At 31.7% G+C, this 24031-nt stretch overlaps 4 protein-coding genes and 1 non-coding gene across 5 annotated transcripts; 2 read left to right on the top strand and 3 right to left on the bottom strand.

The window, feature by feature from the left end:
- Positions 1 to 2425: 2425 nt before the first annotated feature.
- LOC137829537 (thiamine thiazole synthase 2, chloroplastic-like) lies at positions 2426 to 4306 on the bottom strand. The gene is made up of 2 exons (XM_068636358.1): positions 2991 to 4306; positions 2426 to 2872 (listed from the first exon to the last, which is right to left on the bottom strand). The coding sequence occupies exons 1-2, from the start codon at positions 3891 to 3893 to the stop codon at positions 2708 to 2710; spliced, it is 1068 nt and encodes a 355-aa protein (XP_068492459.1). The 5' UTR covers positions 3894 to 4306; the 3' UTR covers positions 2426 to 2707.
- A 2186-nt stretch (positions 4307 to 6492) lies between these two features.
- TRNAL-UAG (transfer RNA leucine (anticodon UAG)) lies at positions 6493 to 6572 on the bottom strand. The gene has a single exon. It is a non-coding gene; the product is annotated as a tRNA-Leu (tRNA).
- Positions 6573 to 7792: 1220 nt separating this feature from the next.
- Positions 7793 to 10188, top strand: LOC137829538 (probable xyloglucan endotransglucosylase/hydrolase protein 8). The gene is made up of 4 exons (XM_068636359.1): positions 7793 to 8302; positions 8437 to 8537; positions 8759 to 8961; positions 9579 to 10188. The coding sequence occupies exons 1-4, from the start codon at positions 8098 to 8100 to the stop codon at positions 9979 to 9981; spliced, it is 912 nt and encodes a 303-aa protein (XP_068492460.1). The 5' UTR covers positions 7793 to 8097; the 3' UTR covers positions 9982 to 10188.
- A 2546-nt stretch (positions 10189 to 12734) lies between these two features.
- Positions 12735 to 15204, top strand: LOC137828453 (uncharacterized). The gene is made up of 4 exons (XM_068635042.1): positions 12735 to 12925; positions 13049 to 13166; positions 14647 to 14738; positions 14860 to 15204. The coding sequence occupies exons 1-4, from the start codon at positions 12910 to 12912 to the stop codon at positions 14922 to 14924; spliced, it is 291 nt and encodes a 96-aa protein (XP_068491143.1). The 5' UTR covers positions 12735 to 12909; the 3' UTR covers positions 14925 to 15204.
- A 3135-nt stretch (positions 15205 to 18339) lies between these two features.
- On the bottom strand, positions 18340 to 20337 carry LOC137828452 (polyubiquitin). Its single transcript, XM_068635040.1, has 2 exons — positions 20138 to 20337; positions 18340 to 19686 (listed from the first exon to the last, which is right to left on the bottom strand). The coding sequence occupies exon 2, from the start codon at positions 19684 to 19686 to the stop codon at positions 18541 to 18543; it is 1146 nt and encodes a 381-aa protein (XP_068491141.1). The 5' UTR covers positions 20138 to 20337; the 3' UTR covers positions 18340 to 18540.
- Positions 20338 to 24031: the final 3694 nt, after the last annotated feature.

Raw genomic sequence — 24031 nt, 5'->3', positions numbered from 1 at the left:
AGGAATAAGACTTGAAGAAAGGAGCAAGGATATCACCAACACGTCAGCAATTGTACAACCAGTTTCAGGTACTATCTAGGTCATATTTACCTATACAAGTACAAAAATATTTTTTGAATCACCTAACTTTTAATTAAATATGTAGTTGTTTATTTGTATAAGGAAGAGTTTTTTGTTTTGAATAATGCATCTCGCTAAACTAATTGTTAAGGAAGAATTTTTTTTCCTACTATTTCATCTTAAACTCCTATTTGAGCACTCTTTCTTACTTGAAACACCACACTACTTGTTACTTGGAATACCAAGTAATGTTCTCATTAAAACAATTTTCAAATGAAGCTTTGGAGTGTCAAGCAACCTCGGTGCATGAAATCTTCTCGAAAAAGAAGCAAAATTAAGGTAAGGAAGTTGTAGTTAGTAAGCTTAAAGGTATAGTACTTTCTTGTAAAAATCCTTGTAGTATTATCTTTCCACACCGACTAATTTTGAATATTGTGAGTTGCATGTGAGTCTAAAGCTTTGGGGTTGCATGTCAGAGTAAAGATATTCAACAGGAAACCAAAAAAATTGCATCAACATCTAATGTTCCCCAATAATTTGAGGAATTTGTTGGACTTCAGTTGCATTTTAAGTGCTCAAATTGTTTGTAAATCTGAAAAACCTCTTTTGCATTTGCATTTGACGCTTCCAGTAAACATTTAGACTCTGAGCAACTTCAAATGTGCATGCATCTGGCGCTTTCCATGATCATAATACTTTCATAGCCTTCGTTTTATTTGTAAAACTAGGGTCCCTTCATGTTTGTCTAAATCTAGACTTCCATCGAGTCTTGAGTCAAATGTAAAATCAAATATCATATTGGAAAGAAAGAATATAGTGTTTTAGATAAAAAAAATATGTTTTAAAAATATATGGAGGTAGTTACGTTTAAATAACAAGGCCACTGTTGTGATTTCATCTGAATAATTTTAGTGAGAGTATCATTTGATGCCCTTACTCCAACGAAATAGCGTCTGAGTCACTGCTCATATAATACCCTCACCTAGCGAAATTATTTTCACCCAAGTGAAACTATAATATGATATCTCAGTTTAAGTTATCTTCACTTGGTATGTTCCAATGTAGTTGTTGTATATAAGTGTGTTAGGTAAAAATGTTTCATTTTGTGCTTGAGTGATTATTGTTTTTTATGAAATGTATGATATGCATGAAATGACATGATTATGTATGAGGTGTGATTTTGAAGTCACAAATCTGGAATGATATGTGGACCACTATTGTTCATAAGTATTGAGAAAATGTTTATATTATAACAAAGATCTCATAACTTCATTAATGGTCTAAGTCATGTAGACTATGAGTCAGGTTGCATATCTGAGGTGTTAAAATGAGTCATGTGTTAAATCTATATAGTAAATAATGCTTAATATAGATTTTCAGGAAGACATCAATGAATATTCCTTGATGAATATTTTGGTTATGGAGATTCATGTGTTATTTGATTTTGTGCGTGTTTATATATATATATATATATATATATATATATATTGTATTGAGTATTTGTTTCAATATTTAGTTAATAACTTTGAATTCTTATGACCTTTTTTAGTAGTTTAACTTGTGTTAATTGTTGTCTATGTGATACCATGTTATGAATGTATTGAGTACACAATGAGTCTTTAAAATGATCTTTAATTTAGTCATTATAACAATTAATTATTTTTTGTTTCTAAAATTGATTTTTATTTTACGATTTTCTTATAGTGTCATGTAAGATTCATAAATAATAATATTTTTTTATCACATTGGTAATTGTTAACGAAAAATGATACTTTGACAATTAATGAAAGTGATATAAATTTTTAATGTTATAGATTTAAATATAAATATATAATAAAGTATAAATTTGTAGTTATATAATATGAAAAATATTAAAATAATAATATTAAGGGTCGTAACATGATAGTATGAAAAATATGATTCTTTTAATTAAAATTAAAAGTATAATAATTAAATTAAAAGTATCAATATACGGGTACGGGTGAAAAATAATTCGGAACTTAGAAATGATATCTTGAAATCAATTTATTTAATACTTAAGTAAATTATTGTTTTATTATAATGTAATATTTTATTTTAAAAAAAGTGGTAGAATTATTGTTTTAACTATTTGGAATTTGAGACAAACTTTATTCTAAAAGTAAATGGGAGTATTTCTACAATCAACCAATTTGAAAAAAAAAAGTTGCTTTTATTAAACTCAACATCAATATGTCCCTCCCTTTTTACAGTTTTTTTTATTAAAAATGTTTGTGGTATTACATATTTCTTTTTTTCAAAAAATTATCTTTTCACAATCAAGTTTTTGGAAATAACTATGTTCTAACAACAAAATATCATACTTAAAAAAAAAATCAATTAAAAATACTGCAACTCTTGTTTTTATAGAATAAAACAATTCTTTATGATTTAACACAAACAAGCAGGCCGAAGGGTAATTTAACCTATCTCTTCTTGATCCGATAATTTGATTTTTGGCTGCTTACTTACAGTTACATGGCTGGTGGTGACAATTTGTCAATCCACACAAACACAGACATAACAGGTACCGTCTCTTTATCCTTCATCATTCACACTTTTCTTTATTTATTCCAGAATTCAAATCATAGGCTGCAGGTGAAACAGAAAAGGTATGTGATGATAAAGTTTAAGCATCAACAATGTCCTCAGTGTTGGCCGAAGCTAAAACAAGTTCTGGTTCTTCCCTTCCAACTCCACACGTTCCATCAATTGCATTATTCCTCCCCAAAGCCTTCAACGCCAAGTGAGCTGCTTTTTGACCTGATATCATCATCGCCCCAAAGGTAGGACCCTGCACCAAATATCACCCACAAAACCTTGATCACCACTCAATCCAAACCAAGCCCTAATCCACAAGTTTATCAAAAGTTATTGGTCAGTATATAAACAAAATTGTAAGGCTAACATACCATTCTTGGAGCACCATCAATTTCTGCAACTTCCATGCCAGTCACAATCATGCCAGGCACAATCTCCCTAGTGAGTCTCACAATAGCGTCCTCAGCAGTGTTCATGTCCAGGGCCTTCATTCCAGGGACGCTATCAATCATGCCAATACTCTTCAACCTCTTAACTCCGGTGGCGCCAAAGGGTCCGTCATGCCCGCAGGAACTCACTACAACCTTAGCCTCCATCACGTTGGGGTCCATGCAGGACTGCGTATCGTGGTTCATCGAAACCAGAGCCCAGTTCGTCACCACCCCCGCGACTCTCCCTTCCTTCACGATCAAGTCCTCCGCCGCCACGGCGTTGAAGAGCTTCACGTTGGGCCGCGCCAGGAGCTTGCTCATGATGGTGGAGGTGAACAGCGCCGCGTGCTTGATCACCACGTAGTGCTCCTGCTCGTCGTAGTCCACGCCGAGCTCGTCCAGGAAGAGGTGCGCGGGCTTGCGCACCACCATGGCGGAGAAGAGCTGCCCACCGAGCCACGCGCCGCCGCCGGGGCTCACTGACTGCTCGATTATGGCGACGCTCACCGCCGGGTTCTTGCTCAGCTCGTACGCGCAGGAGAGGCCGGCGGAGCCCGCCCCCACTACGACGACATCGGTGTCGGCGTAGGTTATCATGTCGGTCATGTAGCGGCGCGTCATTTCGCGTGAGACTATGGATTCTTTGATTGGTTGGAACTTAAAGGATTGGAGGTCGTAAGGTGGTGGAGTTAGGGACATGGAGATTGTGGGTTGTTTGGAGGAGGATTTTGTGGGTGTGAGGCGGGACTGAGAAACGGGCTTTCCATGGAAGGAGGTGGGCTTGTGGTCGAAGAATGAGAGTTTGGGGTTTGAAGTTAGGGCAGTGGTTGCCATGGCCGCCATCAGAGTTTGATGGATTATGTGTTTTTGGAAGGGAGAGACACTGAGAACAGAAGAAAAGTTGAAGACTTGATACTTGTCCGTGCACTGGAGTGGGGTTTTATAAAGGAAACCAAGAGTGATGGGGCAGTGATGGGGCTCTCATGGGGCTGGCCATGGTGAAATATCTTGCTCAAAAATCTATCAACTCCATGGTTTTTTTTGTGTAGGAGGAGATAGAATTTGAAAGGCGCAGAACGTTCCATTTGGGATATTTTCATGTAAAGTGGTTGATTTCTTTTCCACACCAGAATCCATGGTTTACCATTACGAACCAGTTCCATCACTTGTCTTCTCTGCCATAAACCATTTTTAAGTTATTTGTTTATTATGTTTCAGATCATAAATACCAAAAACAAATTATGTTGCTTTTAGACAGAAAATGACAAGAAAAGATATTATTTTTTTATTTAGTTCTTTATGATATTATTTTATTAAATGTTAAATAATAGAATAATATATTACAAATCATATCATTACATGTTTTTTTCAATGTTTGAGTGTATATGTGTTAGTTAACAGTTTTTTTAAAAAAATCTATGGTAATATAAGAAGGTAGAATAAATACTTGAATTTAGATAAAAAGAATTTAGAATAAAATTGAAAAAAGAAAAATTATATGATGAAAATAAATAAAACTGATTACTAAAATTAAATTATGTGGTGGTTGATATGTAGCTCTAAAGAAGAAAAAACAAAAGTGAGAAAGATGAAAGAAAATGAAATCAAAAAGTAAATGGTAGCTGCTGGTAGTCCTAAAGAGACACCTGTAAAATATCCATTTATGCCAACTTATGGGTCCATTAGATGTTTGCTGGCCCAATTACGAGTAGCTTCAACAAAAGCTAGTTGTGTTGTGGAGCAAAATCTGTTTTCCTCTGTCCATTAATTATTCAACAATGGTTGATTCGGCTTCAGTGTCTTCATAAAAGTTTATAGAAAATTTTCCTTAATTTTTTTTTTGCTGCTGACATGATTTCATCTGTATAACTCAATACATGCTTGAAACATTTATATATAATATAAAAGGCTCTTAACCAACATAGATTATAAATAGATTATAAATCACTCTGATACAATATTAAAATATTAAAAAGTGAATTTTAACTCTAATTAAATCTTATAAAATCAATTTATAAAGTGTGCTTTACATCCACTTATATATTAAATGTCTTTATCTTCCGTCAATATGAGATTTCTAATAAACAATACCCTTTTAAGTATGATAGAGAGTGTGATACTTCTTCTTCATTTTCAAGTGGTGATGATGACTGATAGTGAATGCTGGTGGTTGGAGTAAGTTTTGTGGTGTTTTTACTTGTGATGATTGTGTTTTTGTTCATTTTTTTGAAAGCCACAAAACTCAAAAAAGAACTAGTAATGTGCAAAAATGAAATACAAAATTAAAAAAAAAATCATATTTGCACTGCATCAAATATAACGAATCTTCTTATAAACTCTTTCACACATACTCAAATGATATAACTATTCTCCTAAATGCTACAACTAGAGAAGAATGGAAGTTCTGGACAAATGTATGGACCGGAAAGAAAATGGAAGTTCTGGACAAATGTATGGACCGAAAAGAAAATATGAGAATGCAGAGTGCAACTAAGATTATTTAAATAAGTGAGATTATGTCTTATTTAGGATATTTAAATTTTTTTAAAAAAGTTAAAATTGACTTTTCAAATTAATATGAAAGTATAAGGGTAAGATATTGAGATGGAGAGAGAATTTGCTTAAATATATAGTGTATACAAGCTAATAAGTATCTATGTAAGAAAATATATTAAAAATTTCATATAACTATAAATAGTAACATTATAAATTATAAAATTGAGTGCTTATAAATCGATTTGAAGTTGATTTATGATTAACTTTTGTAAAAATCAATATTGAGAACCATATATCGAAATGCATTCACTCTTGTATAAAATAAACACGTAGTTTTGCCTCAGTAAAATACAGTCGATTAATAACGACTGAATAAAACATACTTGTAATTATTTTAATTTGAAATGAACTATAATTTAAATTCACAATAAATTAATGTATCTATTGTCTGTTGCTATTTTAAAATGTATTTTTTTCTTAAAAACTTGTGATATTGACGTATAATGAATAACAAGAACGAAAAATTATATTATGCTTTCGGTCTACCGATTGAATTACGTAGGAATAATTTTATTTTTAAAAATATATTATATTTTTTAATATTTGAAAAATTAAATAATTGAACTTTTCAAAATATAATTTAGTTAATAGAATAATAAATAAATAAATTATTATTATTCTTATTATTATGACCATTAATATTAATCTTATTTAATAAGGATCGAGTTTACTTTTACATTAACATATAGAAAATTGAGTGAGATTAGGTTGAATTAAATTTAGTTAAACTATAATCCGATTTATTTAAGTTGAATTGAATTGTAATATTTTTAAATGTAACGAATATTCCTATTATAATATAATCATGGAATTCTTTTAATTATATTTGACCCTTATAAGTTATATCAACAATAAATGAAACTTGAAAAAATGAAAAACATAATAATGACAGCTGTGGGATTTGAACCCACGCCCTTTCGGACCAGAGCCTAAATCTGGCGCCTTAGACCACTCGGCCAAACTGTCTTCTGATGATACTTTCTTGTTATAATATTTATTAAACACTTTCAATTGAAAAAATAAAAAATGCATTCAAAGAAATTACTTTAAATCTTCAAATGAAATTACATATACAGTATTGTTATTTTTTAAAATTTTATTTAAACTGAATTAAATAATTTAATGACTATCGAGTACTATTAATATTCAATTCCTATTTTTAACTTTATAATTAAATAATTTAATAATAAATATATAATATTGCACCTGCTTACAAAGTGAAACATAAATAAAAATTCTTGATACTCTCAACATGTTTGTTTGGTATTACGTTTAATGTATAAGTTTTGTTTATGAAAATAAAGTAGACATGACTTGTGTTTATACCTAGAAGCTATAATAATACTCTTGGTCTTAACATGGATCAAAGTTAATGTGATGAGAAATTAAATTCACATTTTTGTTTAGTGTGTAGAGGTGAGAAAAATTAGAAAGCCAAATAATTGTGGATTAAAATGGCCTATAAGTATAAATAATCAATTATCAAGATTAAAAATATATAAACTAATATATACAAATAATAATAAAATCATAAATAAAAAACAATAAAATATTAATAAATAAAAAAAATTAAAATGAATTATTTTTTAAAATTATTTTTATTCATTTTTAATGTATTGACAATATTAATTAATTAGTGGACTTCACCTATAATGCTTTAACTAAATATGGATAACATAAATAAATAATTTATCACTATTCATTTTAAACACAATACCAAATAATAATATTATAAATTTATTTATTAGAAAAAATCTGTTATCTATAACATCAATCCAATAACTCATTTTTTCATTCTATTTTCCTTCCTTCGCATCATTTTCCACATCTTAGTCGAATCCCAATCCTTAAATAAAAAAAATCAAAGATTTAAATTTCAGCATGAATAAAGTTAAAGTAAAAATATAATAAATGAATGGAAATGGTAGTGGCGGTGGTGTAGCAGTTCCCATTATTGAGAAAGATGTTCTTACATGCGATGGCTGGGCCCCACTCCCACTTTCATTAGCCTTCAAGACAGACTACCATTGCAATTTGCAAATGCAGCCTGGCTAAGGTCCCACAGTTCTATTTCTTTTCCCCAATATGCCCTTGCCTCCTCAATTCTTTCTCAAATTTCATCTATTTCTCATTCTCTCTCTCACTTGATCATCTATATATTTCACTCTACTTTTCACTATATTCTTAGATTATTTCTAATAAAATTATATATTTACTAATTCTGTATCATTTTTATTTGTAAGATATCTAGGATCTTGTTATTCAAAAAGGGCAAATCTGTACAATTGAGCACTGGCACATGCAGTATAATTAAATAAACAAAGAAATCTAAGAAGAACAGAACAACAGCATATGATGTTACAACTGGAAGTGCTAAAACCATTTTAAAAGTGATGGTCATTTATTGAAGTGCCCCCCTTCTCGGTTTCTGAGATCTAACCGAGAAACCCTCCCTTGTGTTGTGAGAGTTCGTATTCTCCTCCCACTCAGAATGGATTCAAGGATCTCTTCTTCAGCTTCTTCAGTGTCCATGGTGATTTTCCTTGCAGCAGTCTTTCTTGCTCATTTGCATTCATCAGAAGCAGCTGTGTCCAAGGGATCTTTTGAGGACAATTTCAGCATAATGTGGTCCGAGGACCATTTTACTACCTCTAAAGATGGACAGATCTGGTATCTCTCCCTAGACAAAGACACAGGTACCAAATGCATGACATTGAAATAAGCACTTTGTTCAACATGCATTGCATACTATGATTTGATGAGAAGAATTGCAACTGTTAGCATCAAATTTGATATCTGAGCTGTTTCTCAAGCACTCAATGTTTGATAGGATGTGGGTTTCAAACAAAACAACGCTACAGATTTGGGTGGTTCAGTATGAAGCTGAAGTTGGTAGCAGGTGACTCTGCTGGTGTTGTGACAGCATATTATGTAAGTGTACAAAGCATTTAAGTACAGTAGTTAGAATCGTACAACATTTAGTCGCCAAGTGTTTTTACAATTGTTCACTGATTAGAATTAAAGTATCATCTCAGTAACTTGTACCCATCTTTGTAAGAAATCTTCATTGTACAAATTATTGAATTAAAACATCAATTATATAAATAAATAGTGCATCTAAGTTTTATTCAGCGAGTGGGGAATTGTTGCAGATGTGCTCAGAAAATGGTGCGGGGCCAGAGAGAGATGAGCTTGATTTTGAGTTTCTGGGAAACAGAACTGGGGAGCCTTATTTGATTCAAACAAACGTGTACAAGAATGGGACTGGTGGGCGTGAGATGAGGCATATGTTATGGTTTGACCCAACTGAGGACTACCACACCTATTCCATCCTCTGGAACAACCATCAGATAGTGTAAGTTCCATCTTATTATGTATTATGCTTCTAACCTGAGTTCTTCTCACCCTAATCTCAGATTCAAAAGGTGTTTATATTCTTCAAAACGTGTTTGAACATATCCTTTATGCTGTTGTCGTTTAAAGTTCTGTTCTTAATAGTCAAAAGTATTACATGATGTGTTTCTGAGGTTTAAAGTTATATGTTCTTAATAGTCAAAAGTATTGCACGATGTGTTTCTGAGCTTGAGCAAACGAATCTTGTTACCTTATAAGTTATAGTGCATATATATAAATCACGTGGACAGTAAGAAGGATCCATGGTTTTTACCTTAAAGAACCATACATCTCAAGGATTAGAAAGAATGGTACTTAAAATTATTATTCCTTTTTTAGTATGCCATTTCTAATCACTTTTGTTTTTATCTACTAAGATCAACCACTTGTGAATAATTAACACGAGTTATTCTTAAATGTTTCAAATCTAACTAAAATACCAATAATACATCACATATTGTCATATATGATATCACATTCTAATTATAGAATATTCATGTGGTTTATGTACTTCATTCTAAGATGAGGTGAAGAAAGTTTTGTTGACTGAAAGATGCAAATGCAATTAATTGTGGACAGGTTTTTTGTGGATAAAGTTCCTGTGAGGGTGTTCAAGAACAATGGAGAAGCAAACAATTTCTTCCCCAATGAGAAACCCATGTACTTGTTCTCCAGCATATGGAATGCAGATGACTGGGCCACAAGAGGTGGGCTTGAGAAGACAAACTGGAAATTATCTCCATTTGTGTCATCCTACAAGGACTTCAGTGTGGATGGTTGCCAATGGGAAGATCCATACCCTGCTTGTGTCTCAACCACAACCAAAAATTGGTGGGATCAGTATGATGCTTGGCATCTATCTGGTGATCAGAAAATGGATTATGCTTGGGTTCAGAGGAACCTTGTGATCTATGATTACTGCAAGGATTCTGAACGTTTTCCAACTACACCAGAAGAGTGTTCACTGAGTCCATGGGATTAATATCATATACCAACAGCAAAAGTTCCTATTCTTTAGAGTGTTATTTTCTGGCTTATAATTTGTTAGTTGTCACTAGAATAATGTGCAGTTTTGGTTTTGTAAGCTTTTAAAGTTATTTATTTCATTCTTCGTTCCCTTCCTTTTGAACACTATTTACAAAACTAAAAATATTAGTGAAATGCATAAATTGTTATAAAACCTCAAAAATCTCTATCCATTAACAAACAGTGTCTCCTATTTTCGCTTAGGTCGTGATTTCTGAAGTGGGAGATGAGAAGCAAACACACTTGAAAGTTCGTTAATCATAGTTACTCTTCTTTTCTAAAATAATTAGTAACAGTAGAAACATTTTTATAAGTGAATTGAAAAGTGGGAAATGAATAGAACAAATGCATTCTTTAAAGTGTTATACAAGGAATATAAAAGAAACAATTTTTTTTAAAACCATGTTTATTGTTTCTTTCAAGTGTCTTAAACATATCGTTATGGAGTTACTAAATAAATAAAATTAATTAAAATATCATAAAAATTTATTGGTAACTTTAAATGTTAAAGTTTTCTAAACAAAATTATTTGTTTATTTGGTTATTATATTAATTTTTTATTCGATATTATTTGTTATTCATCTGTGTTCTTTTTTTTTCAGGATAAATATTAAGTTAATAATACTATAAAAAATTAAATAGATGACATCCTATTTATATTTAAATTGATTCATTTTTATTAATATTTTTTTGAATTCGTTCATTCCATTAATAACTTTATGAAAACAGTTGAGTTTTTTTTTATAACTACAGAGTTTACTTTTTAGAAAAAAAATATTTATTTTACTAATTAGGGCTTATAACTTTTGCAAATTGTTATATAAAAAATTATGTTAAAATATATTAAAAGTTATTGAATGGATATTGGAGGCCAAGTAATGTTAATCCACGTCGATACACTGTTTATTTCACTCTTGGTTGTCCTATTCTTCACGTATCATTTCCCTTCGCGTGCTTCTGTCGGTCGGTGGGGGTACCTGCGATTACACTCCGATGCTCAAGTCAGCGATGATGCTCAAGTGAGAATTCTCTGATATTATGAAAAACATACATTTTCTCCCTTTCTGACGTCCCTTTAGTAGGTTGACTTGGGTTTTGACCATGTGGGCCAAGTAACCGTTTGTTGTTCGCTAGGACATGCTTAGTGGTCCCTAGGTCGTGCTTGGTGGCTTCCTGAAAATTAGGGAAGTAATCTAGAGAACGTGTTTTGACTTAATCAACGGTTGTTGTAACTGCTCTTTACTCCACTGTAACAACGTTCTGTACTTAATTAAGTTATTCAATGAGAACCTCTGAGTCGTCCGGTGCCGACGGGTACAATTATCAATGAAAATACATGTCGACTTGAAAAATAATAATTTATGTGATGTGAATATAGACTTTTTTTTTACATATATATATATATATTTAATAAAAATGTATCATGTTTTTACATCCTATTAAATGTGTGGAATTGTTTAGTACTAATAACATGAAAAGAATTTCTTAAACATAATCCATAACGTGTTTGTGGCTTAATTTAATTCAATTTTTTTATTAAAAAAATATTTGAATCAAACATTAAAATTTAATTATAAGTTAGTTAATTTTAATTTGATATAAAATTCAAACTAAAATATTTTGAAGTAGATTTTGAATCAATTTTCATTGTTATTTTCTTTTTAAAATGCAACAAAAGAAATAGTCAATATTTTATAATGAAAATGGATTAAATAAAAAATTATTATTTATCTTCGTATCATTGTTATCTAATTGATTCTGATATTCATAATTAAATTATAGACTTAATTACTCTTTTGATTTTTATATTAAAGATTATAAATCAATTCAGTTCAAGTTTAATATAATTCTTTTTTTTAGTATTCAATATAGTTCTTTTATTAGATTGATTTCCTTAAAATAAATTTAACTAAATTATTTTCTCCTTCATTCTATCTTGAATTATATGTGATTATCATATTAAATTATTTAAAAAAAATTGAGATCATAGTAACGTGTGCTTTTACTAAGCATAAAATTATGTTTTGAACTTATAAAAAAGGGTTAGTTTGGTAGAATTTATTTTTGGATAAATTTTTGTCTTTATGAAAAAATTATTCTTTTATAAAGTGACGTTATTAGAGGATACTAGTACACTATTTTTACAAATTTCAGAATGGCTCAAACGAGAAACAAAAGTTTGAGTAACACAAGAAAATGACTATCTCCTACTCTTTAGAATTTTATAGCTTAAACAATGACTATCACTAATTGATAAGGTTATTAGGATCTCAGGTGAGTCTTTGAAGGATACTCTGCAGCTAGCATATCATTATTTATCTAAGAAATGTACTTTAAGTTTAATTAGACCTTATAAAATCATTATATGTGATTATCATATTAAATTATTTTAAAAAAAATTGAGATCATCACTCTGAATTAATTTTTGAATACTTAGATCTCGTTGAAAGTTTTAATGAAAGTTGACAAGAAATTGATTTTTTTAAAACAAATTGAAGTTATATTGAGCTTTTTAAATTTAGGGGATAAAATTATTTTTAGCCTTTGGTACATCAATTAAAATGATAATTAAACTTAAATGACATTTTGTTATACTCATATAATTAAATTTAAAATATTTTTAATTTTAATCCGAATCAAACATTTTTATTGAACAAAAAATAGATAATTTTTTTTTTATAGATCCTTAGTTTGGTTCAGTTATTTTTTAAGAAAGGGTAATTTTGTCGGTTGAAAAAGTTGGAATCTTTGAAGAAGTGTATTAGTGGGAGAGCTTGTCGTTGGAAAAACTTAGTGAAAAGGGGCATAGGGTTTTGTTGTTAGCATCCCAACTTTGATCATCGAATCTCAAAATTCTGAGTCCAATTACACCTTAACGACAGCTATGGTCTGCGAGAAGTGTGAGTTTCATCTCCACTCCTTCGACACTTTCCTTTCCTTCTCTATCTCTCCGTTAATTATTTAATTGTTTTGAAGTTTCATTTGAATTTGAATTGGAATTGGAATTGGAATTTGGGTTGCAGGTGAGAAGAAATTAACAAAGGTTATAGTACCAGACAAGTGGAAAGAAGGGGCCAGCAACACTACCGAGGGTGGTGGCCGCAAGATCAACGAGAACAAGCTTCTCTCTAAGAAAAACAGGTCTTCGATAATCTTTAATTTTTCTTTTTTTGTTATTATTTCCTCTTTTTTTTTTATTAATTTTGAAACTGGACATAAAGAACCATAACTTAGCTTTGTCCCTTGTATATTTTTCATTAGCTGATAACATGTTATAGCGAGCATTTCTAGTTTCCTGCAGAAATTTTTGAATGTAAATTACTTGACAGCTGCTTGATATAATAAATTTTTGTGATGGAGATTATATTTTAAAAATCAATTTGCAATGTGGAATTTGTTTGATGCTATCCCCGATTTTCAGCTTTGAGTCTCGACAGTATTTATTCTACTATATTTCATTTGTGTTGCATAGAACTTCCTTAAGGGGGGAACAATCTTCTGAGGAATTTGATGGGTTGAACTTGTTGGATGAGATTCACCCTTGAATGTTAGGTTTTTTGAATTTTTAGTGTTTGTAAATTGTATGCATCACTAACTATGAGAGGCTATGCATATTCGCGACCTTATATGGAGATATTGGAGATTCCCTGCACAATTGTCACTGCATACTTGGTTTGATGGTTAGAATACATACATACATATATATATTCTTTTAGGCAATGCATATTTACATGTACATTTGTACTAATGGTTGTATTGTATGAGTTGAGAAAGAAACCTAATTCTATCGGCGGTAGTTAGTGATAGGGAACTAGTCGGCTATTTTGAACAAGTATTTTTAACAAAGTAAATCATTTTTTCACTATCCCTAGGACCTGATTCTGTAAGTAACGAATTTTGAACACAATTACATCTGTGTTATTACAATTCATTCTATTTCATACTTTTTTGTGTGTGACATCCCTTCCTAGTTCACTTTCAACCCTGATTACTTTCCCTCTTCACAGTTATCCCCTACAATTTAGTTTTGTTTCGAACTTCATGTTTTTAGTCATATGATATTCATATATTTAAAAGTTAAAACTGTATATCTGTATTTGATTTATGAGGCTCTTGGGAAATACTTTTAATTTAGCTGTCTCAAGCTCCAAAACTACTATATATTCCGTATGGTGTTGTAATGTGTGCAAGCTTAGTATTGTTGTAAGTGACGCTCTACACTATAAGCACTGTTTTTTAAATGTGAACTTCATATCATTTGATAATGATTATAAGTTTGGTACTTGTTTTTCATGGCTTCATAGCTGTCCAAAAGCTTTCCATGTTTCGGATTTAGAATGAGTGACATTCTGGAATAAAGCCAGTTCCATCCTAAGTATAAGAGCAAGTACGCCTGAGTTAGGGGCATTACCTTTTCGTAAATCTGTATGCAAGTCTTGTGCTTGTCGATGGTTATTGATACCTTATGCAATTTTTTATCTAATATTCTGTTATACCTTTGCTGCTTGGGTCACATGTTCTTTTTTCTCCTTTTCTAACCTTGATATTTGTTCCACCATGCATGTTTCAGTCATTAATAATCTGTGAAGAGTGCACTTATTCTTACATTAATTTCTTGCAGATGGACCCCTTACGGAAATACTAAGTGCATCATATGCAAGCAGCAAGTGCACCAGGATGCCAAGTACTGCCACACCTGTGCTTACTCTAAAGGTGATATTCCCATGTTGAGATGTTTTTGCACTTGCTACCATACATTTTTTCCCCTTTTGGATACAGGGTGCCTTGTATATGAAAGGGCATGACTCAATTTTTGATGTGTTCTGTATGGCAGGAGTTTGTGCGATGTGTGGCAAGCAAGTTCTTGACACCAAGTTTTACAAACAGAGCAATGTGTAATGTGCAGTGAATGCTAGTACTGGACTGCTTGCTGCATCTTCTTTTAGCTGCACAATATCTTTCTAATTGTTAGTTGATTGTATTGCTAATGTAACTGAAGCTGTAAAAAACAAATACAATGAGTTTATCTGTCTTCCATAATGTCCTTAGTGAATTTACGTTATAGATCCAAAACATAAACCAAATGTTGTTAAACTCTTTGTTGGAAATCCCATCTCAGGGAGAGATATATGACCAAATTATAATATATATATATAAGTAAGTCCAAACCTCTCTTTAATGAGTCGGATTTGTAAGATTGAGTTAGACTTAAATTTTACTATCTTAATATGGTGAGGTTTTTAGAGTTTATCCTAGTCGAGATTTAGGATTATCGTGTCACCAGTTATGAAGGGTTCTCTTGATTTTCATGCTCGATGTTATTGGTGTAATATTCAAAAGGTGTTGTGTTGGAGATTTTATATTTACTATATATAAGTTTAATTATAATATATAAGTGGAAATAATTATCACCTTCAAAAGTTGATTTTGTGAAAATGAGTTAAATTTAAATTCACTTTTTAATATGATATCAGATTCATTAAATCTATTCTAGTCAATATTTGGGTTGACGGTACCACCTATTATAAGGTCTCCTTCAATTCCAGCACTTAATGTCTCCGGCGTAAATGCATGGTAGTGATATTGGGAGATTCTACAATGACTAAACATAAGTCCTTATAAGTGGGGATAAACTTTTTCTTATTGAATTAGGTTTATAAGATGAAGTTAGAATTAAATTTTACTATCTTAATATTTCCGCTGAGAGGATATAGTATGATAACATGCCAAATTGTTATTCCAGCACGGATTATGCCTAATGGCTTTCTCAAGAATTAAGCGCATGGTTTCTTGTCCTAGAAGGATATAGTATATGAAAGAACTGGATTATAAAGTATTACCTGATGTTTGTGTATTGGATGCAACCTTTATGCAAATTTCACAGGAATGATAGTCAAAGTGGTCGAAAAATGGATTTGAAAATGGAATTAGCACTAGCTACCTATAAATTTATTATTGAATACAATGCCAAAAGCAAAGGGCTCAAAGTAATATGATCGCATTCGTCTAAGAAGGGAATTTCTTCATTTACTGAATAAATTTCTTGAGATGTCTCATTCATTTCGGAATTGAAATTCGAAGATAATTTTTATATTCCGAGACGTATTGCGAAAAGTTGTTCTCAAAATGAATACACGAGTGAAAAAATTTATTGAATATAGGAAGAAATACTTGTGTATGTAGTGTAGCTCGAAAGTAATGTAATGTTATCATGACCTTTGAGGATCAGCCCATCTCTACTTTCTTTCTTATTGAGGACTCATCCATACTGATATACCACGATTCATGTCTTTCTCCATGTTGTGGAAACTTGATAAGAAATTCTGCTAAGAATTAGGCCTTCGTTGGTTCTCTGCTCCTATTTATGTTTGAACTGTGATAGTTTCACTGACCATTCAGTCATTTTCTTAGCTAGTTTTGATTTTTGTAGCATCTACTTGATAGGATAATCAATGCGTACAATAATATTGAAACTCCCAAAATAGTGTATGAGTGTTCATGTCGAGAAGATAAGAGATAGTACAAGCTTCTTAGTGACTTTCTATCTTTCTTCAACTAGTTGTAGAGTTCAACTACGAAAATACACATTATTTTTTCTTTTTGTTCTCATATATGGAATCTGAGTTATACTTTTCAATAGACGATCACTTTTCAAAAGGGTAAAAATGAGTTAGATTGACTCGCATCCTTACATTCAATAAGGGATTTAGACTTGGGATTTAACAATTCTTTTTGTGGTGGATAGTTGAACTCAACCTACTAGTTGTGGTAAGTTGGTAGTTTTGTCAATAGTTTGGAACTGACTTTTGATCTAAATCCCTTTTTCTGTGATTCAACATATACCCTTTGTGGTCGAGTATCTTGCTCTAGTTGACGTACATTCTTGACAAATTTATTGGGGATAACAGGACAAGAAGAATCGATAACCTGCTCTATATGTTGCAATATGTTGTAAGACTGATCCAGTTTTAGTGTATTATAGCGAGTTGCTCTTTGAAAGTTTTGAATTTCATTGATTTTGTAAAAGTTCTGTCTTTATCAAACTTATTTTACATATGTTAACTACGACAATTTGAACACTTGTTTATAGATTTCATATAAGTTTTTAAAACATGAAAAGATGAGTTCATCTCGAATCAGCTTTCATATAAATTTTTAAAACATCATGAAAAGATGATTTCATCTCAATATAATGATGTTGTCACATTAATATAACTTTTTTTAGTGAGTATCATAATAACTAAAATTTGAAAATAGATTCATTAATATAACTTTTTTTTAGTGAGTATCATAATAACTAAAATTTGAAAATAGATTCACCAAAGTTTGATGATGAACTCTAAATATTATTGTCGAAACTTATTGAAACTATTTTTAGGTGAATTAAGAAAGATTTTTTTTTAAAATCTGAGTTTTAACTAATCTCTTTATAATAGAACCTAAATTAAAAGTAAGTGTCAGAAAAATAGTTCACTAAAATTTTGATTAATCTCTTTAAAATAGAGCAAGTTAGAATAACTATGATCAAATATGTATTAAGTAAAAGGATTTTCTAATATATAAATAAAACTATATAATAGTTTTAAGTTTAAGTTAATATTTAAATATAAGTCATTACTAAAAATAGTATTTTAACTTATTACAACAAAATCAATTTTTAACTCAATTAGAGTGTGATTTTAGGGTTTTGAGTTTATATTAATATTTAACTCCTTAAATTGGTTTGAGTGGTACAACAAAAACTTTTGATGGAGCTTCAAACTTTTCAAACTACAAGTTATTAAGCTTCTTAGGGCATATTTAAAGTATAGTAAGATGACGGTTTATCTACTAGAAAATTGCAATTACTATTAGAGTTATATTTTTTACTTGAAAAAAATGCAATGATAACCCACAAGCGTTTGATAGGATGAGGTTTTCAAAAGACAAATAGGAATAGATAGGTGAAGTGATAAAATCACATGGTACTGCAAACAAGTAGTTAACCTAACCAAGTGATAACAGGCATAAAATGAGATTCGAAAGAGGGACAAAGTTGCGATAGACTCTATAGGTTATTACCTAAAATGACCAAGAAGGTGAAACTATTAATCAATTGTTTGAAGAATCAAAACTTTCAAAGGTCTCAAAACTTCTTTGGCAGCCTCTCCCATACTCAGTAAGTCAGATCACGCGAAACTGCAGTTAACAATTGAGTTTGTAACGAGAGACAAGATCTTGAAGACGATGGTTACTCTATCAATAGTCTTCATTCATATCTTTAATTATGTTCCAACAAGTATTGTGTATTCTATTACCATTTGAATTGAAACAATTATGAGAAGAAAAGCATGAATTTAGGATATATTATTTGGTGAAATGAGTAAAATGTTTATAATGATATGCTAGCTGCAGAGTATCCTTCAACAAAGGATGGATTCGTAACAAAGTTCGATAATATCAACGGGACAATACAGTCCAACACAAACCAAATTTATTTAGAGGGTCGATAAAGACCCAATCCACATTTCAAATTTTAAAAGCCCCCACGAAGACGCAGGACAAGGTGAAGAGTGGACTCCTTCTGAATGTTGTAATCAGCAAGGGTTCTTCCATCCTCCAACTGCTTCCCTGCAAAGATCAACCTCTGCTGGTCCGGTGGGATGCCCTCCTTGTCCTGAATTTTCGCCTTCACATTGTCGATGGTGTCAGAGCTCTCCACCTCAAGGGTAATGGTCTTACCCGTAAGGGTCTTGACGAAAATCTGCATTCCTCCCCTAAGACGAAGGACAAGGTGAAGGGTAGACTCCTTCTGAATGTTATAGTCAGCAAGGGTCCTCCCGTCCTCAAGCTGCTTCCCAGCGAAGATCAACCTCTGCTGATCCGGGGGAATACCCTCCTTATCCTGGATCTTGGCCTTCACATTGTCAATAGTGTCCGAACTCTCCACCTCAAGAGTAATAGTCTTACCAGTGAGGGTCTTCACAAAGATCTGCATACCACCACGAAGACGCAACACCAAGTGGAGAGTTGACTCCTTCTGGATGTTATAGTCGGCGAGGGTCCTTCCATCCTCCAGCTGTTTTCCAGCGAAGATCAACCTCTGCTGGTCCGGGGGTATTCCCTCCTTGTCCTGGATCTTGGCCTTCACGTTGTCGATGGTGTCAGAGCTCTCCACCTCGAGGGTGATGGTCTTGCCGGTAAGAGTCTTCACAAAGATCTGCATGCCACCACGGAGACGGAGAACCAGGTGAAGGGTTGATTCCTTCTGGATGTTGTAGTCGGCGAGGGTGCGCCCATCCTCCAGCTGCTTTCCAGCGAAGATCAACCTCTGCTGGTCCGGGGGAATTCCCTCCTTGTCCTGGATCTTGGCCTTGACGTTGTCGATGGTGTCAGAGCTCTCCACCTCAAGGGTGATGGTCTTTCCGGTAAGAGTCTTCACAAAGATCTGCATGCCACCACGGAGACGGAGAACTAGGTGAAGGGTTGATTCCTTTTGAATGTTGTAGTCGGCGAGGGTGCGCCCATCCTCCAGCTGCTTTCCAGCGAAGATGAGACGTTGCTGGTCTGGGGGGATTCCTTCCTTGTCCTGGATCTTGGCCTTGACGTTGTCAATAGTGTCGGAGCTCTCGACCTCGAGAGTGATGGTCTTTCCGGTCAGTGTCTTAACGAAGATCTGCATCTGCAGAGATAAAAACCAGAGACGAATCACATCGATGTAATTAAACAGCTATCCAATTGAATCAAGTAAATCTCAAGAACAGATCTGGAGAGTTTCATGGAAAAAACATAATCTAGCTAAAAAAACAAACAACATAAGGCGGTTGTTAACAGATCTGAACAATTTCTTGAAAGAAAAAAGCTCTGTTAACGGATCTGAACAATTTCTTGAAAGAAAAAAAGCTCTGTTAAGGGATCTGAACAATTTCTTCAAAAAATAAATAACTAGACCGAATATAAGATTACACAATCAACAATACCAGACGTTATTGTAAAAGATAAAGAACATGTTCTGACGATGAATTCGAGATCGATTAAACCGTGCAAACCCTAACTAAAACACAACGACCTAATCGAGAAAACGATAATTCACAGAACGAATAAATAACATAAACACGAAGAAATGAACGAACCTTGAAGGGAGAGGTTGGGAACGGCCTAAAGAGGATGAACAAGTTTGTTTTGAATTGAACTGTGAAGAGAGACAGGGGGCATGGGCCATTTTATAGCTAAAGCGGTGGAATCCTGTCCAATGACACTGTGACGCGTGTCCATGTGTCGTTACTTGGTGCTTATGACACGGGTGATATGTGGTGTTGGATGCGTTTTCGGGGAGACCTTCTAGGAAAAGGAGGATGGCAATTTGCGTGGTTGTTGGATTTTCGTAATGTTGACGGAGTCAGACGCTCGGTCGAATCTGTTACAACGGTGTCATCAAATTGGGCCCCACTTCACAATTTGGGCCCGAACCATTGCAAGTGGAGCGTTCACAGTTTCATGTGGGCCCACTGGCTCCTATTTTACTCATTAAGAATTCTATTTAAAAGCTGTCATGTTGGATTTTTTTATGGGCGATAACGATGAATGATTGAAAAACTTTATCATTCAGTTTTCTAACGAGGAAATGTCTTGTAGTTATCCATGTTTTAACTCTAAACAAATTATGAAACTTAGAGGTGACGGATTCACCAATTAAATAAGAGTAAAAGATAGATTATTGAAAAAAATAATAATGATGTATTAAAGACAACTTTAAGAGTGATGGGTATAATCATTATCATCTAATCTAGTTTCCATATAATAAGCTACACCATCTTATCTGAGTTGTCAGGTTATTAATTTTTTTATTTATGTGTAATTTTAATTGTTTGTACAAAAATTATCGTTTAGCATTTTATTTGATAATTAATAGTTTGTAATAATTACGTCATAAAGAAAACAAAAGAAACAAAAATTGGCTGTTTATTAGAAACTTTTTTACTTATATGTAATATAATATAATACTTTATTTTAAACTGTACACATATCAACGCGTATTTTAGCCTATTTTTTTCCGAAATTCTAAATGTTCCTTTTATAATAAAGGAAAAGATTTTTTAATACTCAAAAAGTAATATATATATATATGTTTGAAAAACCATTATAATAATATAATAATATTTTAAATTAAAAAATAAATTAAATATAATTAAAATATTAGTGTACTGTGATATGAGTTTTGTATTGTATGTTTAATACTTTATAATAAATTTACAGTTAAACTTGTTGAGAAACTACTTCATCATATTAGATGTTTATTATAATATTTATATAACACAAATTACACTTAGATTCCTCCTCACTTAATATATAATATATAGAATATATTGTTATCTGAGTAATACATTCTCTAATGGTTGGAGATCTCACAACAATTAAAGATTAAGACATTTCATTGTATATAAGTGGGTCCAAATCTCATCTTATAGGTCGATTTTATAAGAATGAATTAGGCTTAAAGTTTACTTCTTAAGATGATATTAGAGTCATATAAAGTCTATCATAACGAGAGTTTGTTAGACTTATCACAGCATCCGGGTTGCTATCAGACCACCCATTAATTTAAAATCTTACACATGAGTTGGAGGGTCTTGGCGTGAGGGGATGTATTAGAGATCCTACAACGACTAGAGATAAAAATATTTTATGGTATATAAGTGAGTGCAAACCTCAACTTATAAACTGATTTTATAAGGTCTAATTAAACTTAAAGTACACTTCTTAGATAAATAATGATATGCTAGCTGCAGAGTATCCTTCAAAGACTCACCTAAGATCCTAATAACCTTATCAATTAGTGATAGTCATTGTTTAAGCTATAAAATTCTAAAGAGTAGGAGATAGTCATTTTCTTGTGTTACTCAAACTTTTGTTCCTCGTTTGAGCCATTCTGAAATTTGTAAAAATAGTGTACTAGTATCCTCTAATAACGTCACTTTATAAAAGAATAATTTTTTCATAAAGACAAAAATTTATCCAAAAATAAATTCTACCAAACTAACCCTTTTTTATAAGTTCAAAACATAATTTTATGCTTAGTAAAAGCACACGTTACTAAGGAGCCAACTACTCATTTAACCCTTCCAATCCAGTTTAATGTTCAAATATAAAAATAATCATCAACATCCATTGATTCTCTTTCAATACACAATCATCACAAAACAACCAATCAATTGTAGTTTTAATAGATTCCGTTGTTTGGAAGTTGTTTGTAATCCAAATATTGACTACAAAAATTTGAAATGTTACCAAAATATTATATATCTAGAATGATATAACCCAATCATAGGGAAGATCAGCCAAAAATCAATCTATTTTGTATGATATTTCTGTCAACTTACTTAATCAATTGAACTCAAAATATCACAAAAAGAAATTGAAAAATTATATGCATATAAATGTAGCATATTTTTTTTTAATTGACAAAAAATTAATTAAATATAAAATATAAAATATTTAAGGAGTATTTAAAATCTTACCAAAAAAAAAATATCCTCAGTCTATTTAGACCCCAACAAAAATTTCTATAACCAAAATATAAATATTAAAACTGTGTGTCGTGCACGAAACAAAGTGTAGCATAAGTACAAATATGACCTAGTAGAAAACATTCTAGAACACCAAAGGTTATTAAAAAAAGAAAACGATAAGATTGTTTTTGAAACATAGAATAAAATCAAATAATGAAATTCGAGTTATTCAGCTTTTAGGATGAGTCATTTTTTACATAACTGTTTATGGCTACTTTATTTTCCTAAAAAAATTGTATCAGTTTGTTGATACTTTGAACAATTTATTTATTTATGTGTATTTTTTATTTTTATGCATTGTTTATATTAATTTAGTATGTTTATTTTTTTATTTATTCACATTTGTTGATGTTTATTTCTTAGATATTAATATTTTTTATGTTATTTTTTTTATTTTCTCATTTACATTTATTTATATACATATATACATATAATTTTATAAATGATATTTTTATACAAAATAGTAAAATAAAACTTGGAGCGAAATGGAAAAATTTATGTAGGTTAAATGACTTCAAAGAAGACAATAAGATTGTTTTTTGAAGCAAATGTTAACCTACCAAATAATGAAATTCGAGTTATTCGGCTTTTAGGATGAGTAATTTCTTATATAACTGTTTACTGTTACTTTTCTTACTCAAAATTTGTGTCAATATGTTGATATTTGAGCAATTTATTTATTTATGTGTATTATTTATATTCATGCATTGTTTATATTAATTTTAGTATATTTAGTTTTTTTTATTTGCATATGCTAATGTTTTGTTAAGAAGTGGACTTTAAACTTAACTTAAACTCATAAAAATAACTCATGAGATGGTGCCCTGACAACCTCTCCATTTTTATCCCCTAAATAAAAGATCATGTCTAGCAAAGAAGGCATTAGTAACGAGTCTGATACAAACTCGTACAAGGCTTCACTGCCGAGCAAATTCAACAATTGGCAAAAACTATTTACACGCTCTCGCTCTCTGCAAGTCTATTTGCTCATAACTCGTCTACTAATTCTGCTTTTACGAAACCATGGATTTTGGATAGCGGAGCAACCGATCACATTGCATCTTCCCTCTTTAAATTTTAATCTCATCTTCGTTAGTAAGATAAGTTTTTTTCACACATGGTTGCGTTTTACAGGACTTGGCTACAGGAAGGATGATTGGCTCGAGTAAAAACATGCATGTTTATACTACATGTCCCCTCTTCCAAACCAATACCACATATCTCAAATTTCGACCGACCTGATTTATGGCATAAGCATCTCGAACATCCTTCTCTGACGCGTCTACAACTTGCATCTTCATTACTACCTATCGATAAAAATCTTATTCCCATTCATAATAATTGTAGTATTTGTCCCAAAGTTAAACAGACAAGTTACCTTTCCTTTAAGGATAATAAAATCTCATTCTCCATTTAATCTATTGCATTGTGACATTTGGGGTCCTCATATTGAATGTC

Source organism: Phaseolus vulgaris, chromosome 7 (assembly GCF_000499845.2).
Source record: "Phaseolus vulgaris cultivar G19833 chromosome 7, P. vulgaris v2.0, whole genome shotgun sequence".
NCBI lineage: Eukaryota > Viridiplantae > Streptophyta > Magnoliopsida > Fabales > Fabaceae > Phaseolus > Phaseolus vulgaris.
This window is presented reverse-complemented; position numbering and strand designations above follow the sequence as displayed.

Excerpts from the sequence above, each read along its gene's own strand:
- LOC137829537 (XM_068636358.1), bottom strand. The coding sequence starts at position 3,893 with ATGGCGGCCATGGCAACCACTGCCCTAACTTCAAACCCCAAACTCTCA. Across the intron at positions 2,873-2,990 it reads TTGATGGTGCTCCAAGAATG|GGTCCTACCTTTGGGGCGAT; the intron begins GTATGTTAGCCT and ends TATTTGGTGCAG.
- LOC137829538 (XM_068636359.1), top strand. The coding sequence starts at position 8,098 with ATGGATTCAAGGATCTCTTCTTCAGCTTCTTCAGTGTCCATGGTGATT. Across the intron at positions 8,303-8,436 it reads CTCCCTAGACAAAGACACAG|GATGTGGGTTTCAAACAAAA; the intron begins GTACCAAATGCA and ends AATGTTTGATAG. Across the intron at positions 8,538-8,758 it reads GTGTTGTGACAGCATATTAT|ATGTGCTCAGAAAATGGTGC; the intron begins GTAAGTGTACAA and ends GAATTGTTGCAG.
- LOC137828453 (XM_068635042.1), top strand. Across the intron at positions 13,167-14,646 it reads CTTCTCTCTAAGAAAAACAG|ATGGACCCCTTACGGAAATA; the intron begins GTCTTCGATAAT and ends AATTTCTTGCAG. Across the intron at positions 14,739-14,859 it reads CACCTGTGCTTACTCTAAAG|GAGTTTGTGCGATGTGTGGC; the intron begins GTGATATTCCCA and ends TCTGTATGGCAG.
- LOC137828452 (XM_068635040.1), bottom strand. The coding sequence starts at position 19,686 with ATGCAGATCTTCGTTAAGACACTGACCGGAAAGACCATCACTCTCGAG.